Here is an 11,601-nt window from a genome sequence, read left to right on the forward strand (position 1 = left end):
CAGACTCTCCTCCCCTGTTCACAGCTTCTGAATCTCACTTTCTGTTTGACAACCAACATATGGCCCCAAGCTCATAAAAACACAACATCAAATCACTTTAAATAATATTCATTTTTTTACCCTGTTCTATCAAATCCCCAAACTAAAGTAGTTATGTATAAAGATTTAAGATAAGAGACACAAATCTCTTTGAACACACACATCACAATAACTTAGCATCCAGTAAATGTTTGTCACACATCAACATATGTAGCATGTTCGAAGCACCACTGGCACATCTTTGACATGTCCAAAACATATAATTATGTTTAGAGTATGTTGCAGACTGTTGAAGCGTGTTCTTGAAAAACGGCAGGCTTTCAAATCTCCATAATGTCTGAGAGATAAGTCAGCCACCATTGAGCAAACACTCGAGCACTAACACTCTCATCCTCAACATATGTAGGGAGAAGTAACGAGGAGAGTGCTCCCTAATTCCTTTTGGTTTGTTCAGCCGGATCTCTCAAAACGCCCTGTTTAATATCTCCAGCACTGCAGGGCAGAGTTGACTCACAGACACAAATCATTTGGGCCTAATCTCACACCTCGCTGAGCACATGCAGATGGGATCGCTGTCTGACTTGAGTGGCTATCACGGGGCTTGCAGCTGCCAGCGAATAATCACCCCTCCTCGGTCGCCCTTATCTCCAGGAGAGGGTGATCAATACCAGCTAAATACTGTGGGGTTCAGGGATTCTTTTCTGAAGAAGTTCAGAAGGAAGTATTCACTCGCAGTCAGATCCATATCTACATACTGTATTTCTATCCATTCTTCTCTTTATTCTCTCTCCCTCTCTCTCTCTCCCTCTCTCTCTTTCTCTCTCTCCCTCTCTCTCTTTCTCCCTCTCTCTCTCTCTCCCTCTCTTTCTCTCTCTGTCCCTCTCACGCTGTCCCTCTCTCTTTCTCCCTATATATATATATATATATATAATATGTATGTAGAGAATCTACCGTGTTTGTATTACACATTATATGCTAATGTACATTTTATATCATGACTGTATTGTACACACATACAGTACAGCTAACCTATGTATGGTTATGGTACCAAGGCTGCACTGTAGCAGCAAAAGCCAAGTAGTTAATGTCTGCGGTGTTTCAAATTTCAAATGACCGTGTTGTCATATGACAGTGAAGGTTGCCTAGACTAAGTGTGGGCTAATCATGAACAGATAATCAGAGCACCTGCTTTGCACACATTTGCGCAACAGTGTACACATAGAGCCGAGTTCACATTCATTACTCCATCTGAAAAGTCACCGAACATATGGCGTGGTAGTTAGCATGCTGTGAGTTGCCTTCACACTAAGCGGGTTGTTGTGAGTAGGAGGGGGTGTTGCAGTGTGTGTGTGTCCCGTCCTCGTCCACCAATGGTGTTGAAGTGTTGTGTGGTGGGTACCTGGAGAAGTTGTGCTGCAGTGACACCATCTGCCAATGACCCGACTGAGGCACCTCGCTCCCTTCTCTCCACCCCCAGATGTTGCTGCTCTCTGGCTGGGCTTCACCACTCGCTCTCCCAGCCTGCTGCTCTCTGGCTGGGCTTCACCACTCGCTCTCCCAGCCTGCTGTTCTCTGGCTGGACTTCACCACTCGCTCTCCCAGCCTGCTGTTCTCTGGCTGGACTTCACCACTCGCTCTCCCAGGCTGCTGGAACAGCAGACAAACTTCACATTTCTGTCTAGCATCATAATCCTGGTAAATGAATGCAACAATGCATCTGTCTACTGTTAGCATCTGTGGACACATGCATGCACACACACACACACACTCACTTATTCACTCAAACACACACACACTCTCACATCGTGCTGGGGCTGGGGCGGACCCTTACGTTTGACAGGTCGGCCTGTCTAACTTCCATGTCATGACATTTGATGAAACGCCTCGGGGGGCAATCAGAAGGTTTCTATCCGTATTTGGCCTGGAATCAGAGTTGTACAAGTGAGATGAGTCTGGCTGTGTTTCCTCCCTGCCCGTGGCCTGAGTTACAGCCCAGGGCTTGTCCTCAGGTGTTCATGCATCGAAGGATAAGTATGAGCTATGGTCTGAGGCAAGGCTCCTACATACAGGGATTGTCACTTGCTAACTAAAGATAAACTAGTCTTTTCAACTTTATTTAATTTGATCACTGAAAAGAAGTTTTCATTCTAGATTGAATGCTTGAAACTTTCAATTAACCTCTTTCAATACCTTGAAAGTTGTGATTTGTGTCTGGTTTCACCAGTGAATAGAGCCTTTAAATATATTTTCGTTAGCTCCTCTTGACTATTCTAAAGAACACTAAACCATGTCAACACAACATTCAAAGCTAAATAAACACTAATACAAAAACATCTCTTGACAAATATAATTTTTGCATTGTGGTCTTGAATGATTTCGGAAGGTTCTTTCTACTCCACTATTCAGCTTATTTACTTTATTTAGCTTGTGTGCTTCTATTCATCCTAATATTCAATAACACTAGCCACAGCACAAGCAGTTTGGATGAACAGCAGACCCTTTGCCATCCCTTCTTCAATTAGACCTGCTGCCAGAATAGGCTGCATTGTAATTAAGAAAGGTCATTCAATTAACAACTGTCATGACATTTTGTTTAATTGTGCAAGGCAGCTGAATGACCCAGTCAGAAGGCAGTAACCATCATAAAGAAACTAAGAATTAGAAAAAAGTATTTAGATATTTAACACATGCAGGTTCTGCTCTCTATAGAGTTACATCTATATCCACATTTTCATAATATCCAGGATCTCTGCTTAGAGATGGAAAGAATACAGGGGAGGTCTGGACTCAGTCATCAGAACTGGAATAAGAACTAGAAGCTTTCACTCACACTTTCCAGTTAGGCTGTTGACAAAACAAGAGAGTCATATTGTGATTCTGTGTTCCTCACAATGTCAGTTCTGTGTGCTAGTGGTCATGAAGCAATGAACAACAATGTCCGGGTAAATCCAGTCTAAACAGGGATGAATTCATGAAAAAACATATATCACTGTTTTCAAACATAATGGGGCAGTGTGCAATTGTACTGCCTCTGCAGCAGTTCATAATACAATTCTTACATTATAAGATGGGTATTACATTGTTTGTGATATGTGTAACACATGCAATTATATAGCTACAAGGCTAACCTGTAACAATGTCATATTAGCAAATATACATCACTGGAGACACACAGTAATTACATGCGCCGTATGTCATAGTTCATTCTTATTACAGACGTTTTCTCCGTAAAACAGTGGTGCTTCAGTCCTTCAGCTCAGTAACTACAGTAGCCTTCAGCAGGCTACAAGGTAAGGTTGTTGTCATTCTGCTGGTGAGTGTGCAAGGCTGAAAAGTGACCGCCGTTATTGCTCGTAGTAATAATGGAGTATGTCATCAATCTTAACAAGGATCATAAACCTCTCAGAGGTCAATCTTACCATCTTGGGTAGATTAGGGCTCTCAAAGATGTGTCTACTTAACTAGCATACTCCTGCACAACACCTGCCAATTACACCTTTCATGCATTTGTTTATGTATTTTAGAGCCATGTGAAAGATGCTGGAACACCCTAGATATGGGTGAAAACGGTGACTGCTGGATCTTCCCTGAGGAAGTAGCCTACCCCCATCTAGTGGCAGGCTTGTGCTATTGATAACAAATCCATCACTATTAAGTCGAAAGGTTGTGGGCAGAGCCATAGAAAAAGAGAGTTGCGACACTTCCATAGACTCCCATTGTTATCGAGGAATGCGGAAGTTAAGCGTGTCTCATGCAACCTATAGTTCCAAACATTGTATTTTCCACCGTTGAACCCCATTCATTTTCAGTGTCTACGAAGTAAGTTAGCTGGTAAATTGATGAAAATCATGCATTTTTTTATATTTCAACCACCACATATCAATTGTTATGAGTAGTATTTCATATGGCCAATTTAAGATAAACATTTTCGTAAGATTATAGCTTGTTAGATTCTAAATGCAGTTAGAGCTGTTAGAGCCATATATGGCTTATGGGGTCCGAAGCAAGTGAGCTGGTAAATTGATGAAAATCCTGCATTTTTTCATATTTCAACCACCACATATCAATTGTTATTAGTAGTATTTCATATAGCCAGCTGTAGAGAAAATGTATTGTAAGATTATGGCTTGTTAGATTATAGTTTGTTAGATTCTAAATGCAGTTTGCGCTAGACTATAGTAGAGCTATGCAACACTTTTACTGTAGCTAGCTAAAGAGCATGTGTATCAACCAGAAGTTCGTTGGTTTATAGTCTGTCAAATTAGTTCAAGTTATTGGTGTTCTTTGGCATACACAGTTTACAGAATCTGCTCTTATTAGCCTATAGTACATCTGATTATAGCTAGCAACAATGAATTGCAGATTAAAGCCTTGGGTCCCCTATCGTCCAGCAACGCTCGGCAGGAATTTCAGGTCCACTCAATAGCTAGCTAGTTAGTTAGCTCAACTAGATGCATCTACTACTGCGGTCTAAGTTTTGTGAAAAGCAGACATTAAGATCACCTGCTCACTACAAAACAAAGGAGTGGAAGAACACTGGACATATTGTACAATAAAATGTTTTATTGAATTGCAGTTGGTTGCCTTGTATATTCTGTTCAATTTTTTTCTATTGAACAGTTGCCGGTGATCATGGTTAGATTCAACTTGCATCAAGTACAAACGTGTTGTTAATGTGGTAAATTGTAAGTGGGCTGATGAAGAAAAAAAAAGTTGAACAAATCCCATTTACTTCAACAGTCGAAGGTTAAACGTTAAGTGGAACAATGTAGGCTAGCATAGCCATTTCCAGCTCAGCTTCACAATATTGCGTTATGCATTATAAGTTAATGTTATACATACATGTTAATAAAGTAGCATACATACATGATACAACACACCAGTAACCAATTGATATTGTGTTAATATACCGAAAATATCCGTGAATCGAGATGGTGCTGCTGTCGGTCCCGCCGAAAACCATTCAAACACGTTGACAGCAGTGGGTTTTCATTTAACTACAGCGAGCTACCGGAACCACGTGACAAAAAAGCTCTAGCTTTTTTCCTGCGTTTCACTGGCAGTGAGTGTTCACACATGTTGTAGTTCACTCCATTGTTCACCAAAAACGTCAGCGAGGACTACCTAATGTAGATAAGAGTCAGCTGAAGATAGCCAGAATATCGGATTTCTTCAACTGAGCCTGTTTCATTCGTAATTTGCCTGAGAAAGCGACTTCCGTTGGCCAGCTCCATTGAAAACCATTCAAAAAAGTTGACAGCAGTGGGGCTTTTTGGAACTACAGCGAGCTACTTGAACCACGTGATCACGTGTCGGCGAGATCAAAGCGTGTCGCAACTCTCTTTTTCTATGGCTCTGGTTGTGGGTAGTTTGGCTGGGCCAATAAATGTGTCTGATAGCAGCACCATTGCTTGAATGATTTGGTAATAAACGATGTTGTATAACTATCGGCCTACAGATCAATCACATCAACACAGCCATATCCACAAACACACCTACACAATCACTAATTTACAATCACTCCCAGCCAATAGACTACAAATAAAGCATTCTCTACATTCACCTACAGACAACATCGAACTCAAACGTAATCATGTCCTGGCGTCTCCTTGCCCGTTAGGAACACATTGGGCAGTGTAACCTAGGATATGACTCACATGTCCTGCAGGTGGCGCACTGAGCGTTGGAGCGCATGGCTCTTATTATGCAGCACACAGCACATCCAAGTAGTTTATGAATCATTGTCTAATCATCCTCTATATCATGGATACGTTATCTTAGCAATGACTTGTGAATTCTTGGGTTACTGGGAATATATGGTTTGAAACAACATATAGGTAGACAGAGAAATGTGAAACGTTCGAATGCGAGAGGTGAAACGATGCGGTATATCTAGCAGGAAACAGAAATACTCTAAATATTATTTATTCTGAGCTTAAACGAACCATGGTGAAAAGACACATCACATACATCGTCCATCCTGTATATACAGTGCCCTCCAAAAGTGTTGGAACAGTGAGGCCAATTCCTTTATTTTTGCTGTAGACTGAAAACATTTGGGCTTGACATCAAACGATGAATGTGAAACCAGAGATCAACGTTTCAGCTTTTATTTCCAGGTATTTACATCAGGATCTGATGCACAAATTAGAAAATATCACCTTTTTGTTCGAACCCACCCATTTGTCACGTGAGCAAAAGTATTGGAACATGTGACTGACAGGTGTGTTTTGTTGCCCAGGTGTGTCCTATTACATACATTATTCAATCAATAAATACCACTGAATGTCTACACTCAGGTTCAGATTGGGTTAGATAGGTTTTGTCTATGCAGACTGTATTCAGAGGTGAAAACAACATGAAAACCAGAGCGCTGTCTTTGGGTGAAAAACAAGCAATTGTGAGTCTTAGAGAAGATGGAAAATCAATCAGAGCCATTGCAGAAACATTGGCCATAGCCAGTACAACCATTTGGAATGTCCTGAAGAAGAAGAAAACTACTGGTGTACTAAGTAACAGACGTCGAACAGGTAGACCAAGGAAAACATCAGCAGTTGATGACAGAAACATTGTGAGAGCTGTAAAGAAAGACCCTAAAACAACTGTTAGTGAGATCAGCAACAACCTCCAGATGGCAGGAGTGAAGGTATCACTATCTACTGTTCGCAGAAGACTTCATGAACAAAAGTACAAGGGCTACACCAGAAGATGCAAACCACTCATTAGCAAGAAGAATAGGAAGGCCAGGCTGGAAATTGCCAAAAAGTACAGAGATGAACCTCAAAAATTCTGGGACAAAGTTTTATGGACTGATGAGACAAAGATTAACTTTTACCAAAGTGATGGAAAGGCTAAAGTTTGGAGAAAGAAAGGAACTGCTCATGATCCCAAACACACAAGCTCATCTGTGAAACACGGTGGAGGTAATGTCATGGCTTGGGCTTGCATGGCTTCTTCTGGGACGGGCTCATTAATCTTCATTGAGGATGTAACACATGATGGCAGCAGCAAAATGACCTCGGAAGTCTACAGAAACATTTTGTCTGCCAATTTAAGGAAAGATGCAACCAAACTGATTGGCAGAGCCTTCATCATGCAGCAAGATAACGACCCAAAACACACTGCCAAAACAACAAAGGAGTTCATCAGGGGCAAGAAATGGAAGGTATTAGACTGGCCAAGTCAATCTCCAGACTTAAACCCTATAGAGCATGCATTTTACCTGCTTAAGAGGAGACTGAAGGGAGGAACCCCACAAAACAAACAACAACTGAAAGAGGCTGCAGTGAAAGCCTGGGAAAGCATCAAAAAGGAAGAATGCAAAAGTTTGGTGACGTCAATGGGTCACAGACTTGCTGCAGTTATTGAAAGCAAAGGATTTGCAACTAAATATTAAGTCTTATTCACTTAAATATGTTTTAAGTATATCTGTTCCAATACTTTTGCTCACATGACAAATGGGTGGATTCAAACAAAATGTGATATTTTCTTAGTTGTGCATCAGATCCTGATGTAAATACCTGGAAATAAAAGCTGAAACGTTGATCTCTGGTCTCACGTTCATTATTTGATGTCAAGCCCAAATGTTTTCAGTCTACAGCAAAAATAAAGGAATTCGCCTCACTGTTCCAATACTTTTGGAGGGCACTGTACATGAGGGTCCTGTTAAAAGCTTTGCTTCCAGCAAGTTAATTTGACCTCACAGAAGAGAGGATATGTAATCAATTTGTGGGTTCGCTGAATTTAGTGTGAATCTCTGCGATTCAGCACAAGTGACCTAAATAGGGCTGTCACACGATCACATTACAGGGCTGTGATTTGGTCCGCACTTAATTAAACGACCAAGCCAGACTGTTCATTCTCCTATAACATGATACAAGTCAATGGTATTACAAAGCCATTTCAAATGACAAATCAACATCAGATGACCCATGATCTATCAGCTAAACACAGGACCTTCTGAATACGATCACAGAGGCTTCAATCTCATATTAATACAAAAATAGAATGTAATAGAAATTGCCTTCTTACATTTCATTTATAAGGTTGACAAACAGGACGCACAGGGACTAAAGTAAAACTGTATCTTTGCTGCACAGCCCTACAGGAGCGGTTTGTGTTTGTCAGTAGAAAGATGTTGCATGGTAAAGTAAACAGTGATTAAACGTCTTCCTTTTGGGTGGGGGGCAAATTGGTATAATTAGGGAAGCTCTGCCTTTGGCCGTGTTGATGGAATGAATAAGGACAAGGCCTTGGACAGGCCCCACGGGCCTGGATACATACTTCTCCAGCAAATCACATCCTGTCACCACAAATAGCCGGATAATTGAAACTTTAAAAGTCTTGTTTGGAAAATGGCCAAAGCAGTTTGATTTCAAAGCTGAGACCTTTATTGGCACTCTACTCCTTAATGGAATTCGTGTCATTCCAAATAGTCAGCGTACGGACAACCGTCCTAATGCTTGCAGGAACATTCCTAACACATTAACACATACACTGTCCATCAGGCGGCAAGACCGCCACCCTGAGCCACACACCGTCATCAGGGGATGTTGAAACTGTCAGTTCTAACCACTGCCACTGCATTTGACGCCATTCTGTAAACCATCCTAGGTAAATCTATGACGTCATATCCTTAACAGCAGCACCCTCACGTTCTCCTCGTGTGATCGTATTCATACCAAATCAAATGACCTCTGACTCTCTGTAGTGCTGTGGCCTCCCGGTTCCATGTGTTTGCACCTCTAGAGAGGTCTCTGTAATGGAGACGGGGCTAGCCATGCTGCTACCATGCGTTCTGTTTTCTGACTGGATGAGGAAGCTTCACCAGGCAAATGGAGATGTGGAGGAGCAGGTGTACAAGGTACAAAACACAGTTCGAGTCAGGAAGAGAGAGAGGAGAGGAGAGGAAGAAGAGAGGAGAAGAGAGGAAGAAGAGAGGAGAGGAGAGGAGGGGAGGGGAGGGGAGGGGAGAGGAGAGGAGAGGAGAGGAGAGGAGAGGAGAGGAGAGGAGAGGAGAGGAGAGGAGAGGAGAGGAGAGGAGAGGAGAGGAGAGGAGAGGAGAGGAGAGGAGAGGAGAGGAGCGGAGAGGAGAGGAGGAAGAGAGGAGAGCCAGACAAAAGTAAAACTGACAACTGGCACCAAGCTTATTACATCCTCACTTTCATAACTTGCCGTCACACATCATGAACTGTTAAACTGCTAGCTACATAGTGAGTCCATCAATTCACTGTTAACCTTAACAGCATTGATCCACTGTTAACCTTAACAGCATAGATCTACTGTTAACCTAAAGAACATAGATCTACTGTTAACCTACACAGCTTCTATATTCCTCTGTGTCCAGCCCAGTTTGAAAGTCATCAATATGTCTGAAATGTTGCTTGTCAATCTTGACAATTCTCATGCCATCAGTTACACAAACTAAATATGTTATCCATGTATCCTCTGAGGCATAACATGCATACTACATGAATTGAATGAAAAGAGGATAATTGCTATATTACAGTATATCAATATAAGTAATTACACCTACACACAGTGTTCAGAGTGTTGAACTAGTAAAAGCAGCCATCATGTGATCTCACCTTCGTCAGCGCGTCCAGGAGACTGAGTGATGCCAGTAGAGTTGACACATGGATGAAGTGCTCTTTAACCTCAGAACTTTCCTCAGATCTTGACACACACGGACTTCTCCTCTGCGGGACTGAAAGCTGAAGCCATCGCTGTCGGAAGCGTAGCCAGTCTAAGGACTGCTCTCACGGGCCCACTAGGGATCAGGAACCAGGACAAGGCATGGTTTGGTCTTCAGCAGCAGTAGAGTATCCACTTGCAGATCTGGAGAATTCCCTTGGGAATCAGAATTAATTCATCCATTAATCCAGAATTAATCCATGGGGTTTGTAGTGATACATCCCAAAATAACTAGAGATATTTCCAGTCCCTATAACATCCAAGCCTGTGTGCACCATCCCCACCACCACCAACTATCTCTCTCTCTCTCTGCACTGTAACACAGTAATTCACTGCTTTATCGCTCTATTTCTGTCTTTCTCTCTGATGCTCACTCATACTTCCACATCAGTGCCCTCTCTCTCTCTCCCTCCCTCTCTCCCTTGTTCTCAGCTGTGCCTCGGTGTTGTGCTTGGCCCATGCCCAGGGGATGTTGAACATGTGTTCAGGGTGGGGGGTGGGGGACCGCTGACTGCATAGGTGGCACACTGCGTTCCTGTACGCCCGCGGAACGAGGAGCTTGTATTTTAAAGACCGAAGATGAGAACCGACATTCCCCAGCTACTTTAAATGCAGATCGTAAGATCAGCAATCACTTAAGTGGCGCGCATCAGACAGCGACTTGGCAATCAGATTTCCTGTTAGAGACGAGTGAGCGTAATTAAAGTGACGCGTAATTAAAGGACAGTGGGGTTATTATTAGGAAACACGAAAGGAGAGAGGAATAAAAATAACGGTGGCACATGGAACAATCTGACAGGACTTCCCATCACCTCTATAGACCTCAATAGCCCACGGCAGAAATATACATTAAGAACACGTCACTTAAAGTGTGCTGATAAGTAGCTCTGATGAAGCGCCTAAGTATGCTAAAGATACACATTTTACCTTACTAGAGAATGCATTTTTCCATCATCACAGTGAAGGACTGTGATTTAATAGAAGATGTGCTGACGCATTTATCTACGCGTTTGACACTGGGAGCAATATCTCAGAAGATATTTATAGACGCTTAGAGACTGATGTAAAGAAATAAGCTCTGCTATTTCCGTGCCATGTCACATGACTCCTCTCAGATGATTCGCTGTCAGCCATAGTCAAATCAAAAGGATCCTGTGTCGCTTCTATTATTGTTGGATGTGAAAAATCCCTAAAATATGCCACTGGCGCAGAAAAAAAAACGTGTTTATTCAAGGGAAGATCAGACCCTCTTTTGATCTTCCATCTCAACAAAATAGATCTTGTTTTGTGTGCGTGAAAAGAAATAATGCAGACAATAAGACACTGAACGATAATTAAATTCTTCTAAAACGTAGCCAATCTAGAGAACACAGGAGAAACAAAAGGCCCTTCCTATAAATCCTTTCAGGAGAGACTTGGTGACACATTTCAGATAATGGCACTCCTGATTGGCTATCGGCTGTGACTGGTCACTTGAGGTAAATTGAGAGGGAGGGATGCTGGGAGAAGAGGTGGATGGGAAAATGAGGGGGAGAGAAAGGGAGAGAGGGAGGAAGAGATGGTAACATGTAGTAAGGGGAATGACAGGAATCTAAAGCTACAGTATTGAGGACATACTTGAAGACACCAACCATATCACCTCCTTTAAGGATGGCCAGATTGGCTGAAGAAAATGATATGAGTTACATGCGATGGATTTATATCTGTGCATATGATATGGACTGTAGGTGCCCTGTGTGTGTGTACGAGTGTGTGTGTGTGTGTGTGTGTGTGCGTGGGTGTGTGTGTGTGCGTGGGTGTGTGTCAGTACTGGGACCAGGACACCCCTGGGCCGTGACCTAGATTAGGCCCTGATGCTCCCCAGCCCGG

At 42.4% G+C, this 11,601-nt stretch overlaps 1 protein-coding gene across 8 annotated transcripts in view; it reads right to left on the bottom strand.

Annotated features, from left to right (window-relative positions):
* The window catches only part of LOC124485067 (nck-associated protein 5-like), a 44,509-nt gene extending 34,310 nt beyond the window's left edge, over positions 1-10,199 (bottom strand). For 2 of the 8 annotated variants that reach the window (XM_047046371.1, XM_047046372.1), the window contains exons 1-2: positions 9,627-10,199; positions 1,439-1,686 (exon numbers count right to left, since the gene is read on the bottom strand). In XM_047046371.1, the coding sequence (XP_046902327.1) occupies positions 1,439-1,467 (29 nt within the window). In that variant the 5' untranslated portion in view covers positions 1,468-1,686; positions 9,627-10,199. Of the gene's footprint in view, positions 1-1,438; positions 1,687-1,870; positions 1,961-8,070; positions 8,559-9,626 lie in introns of those variants that run through there. The other 6 variants (XM_047046367.1, XM_047046368.1, XM_047046365.1 and 3 more) reach the window with 6 other exon arrangements.
* Positions 10,200-11,601: the final 1,402 nt, after the last annotated feature.

Source organism: Hypomesus transpacificus, chromosome 23 (assembly GCF_021917145.1).
Source record: "Hypomesus transpacificus isolate Combined female chromosome 23, fHypTra1, whole genome shotgun sequence".
NCBI lineage: Eukaryota > Metazoa > Chordata > Actinopteri > Osmeriformes > Osmeridae > Hypomesus > Hypomesus transpacificus.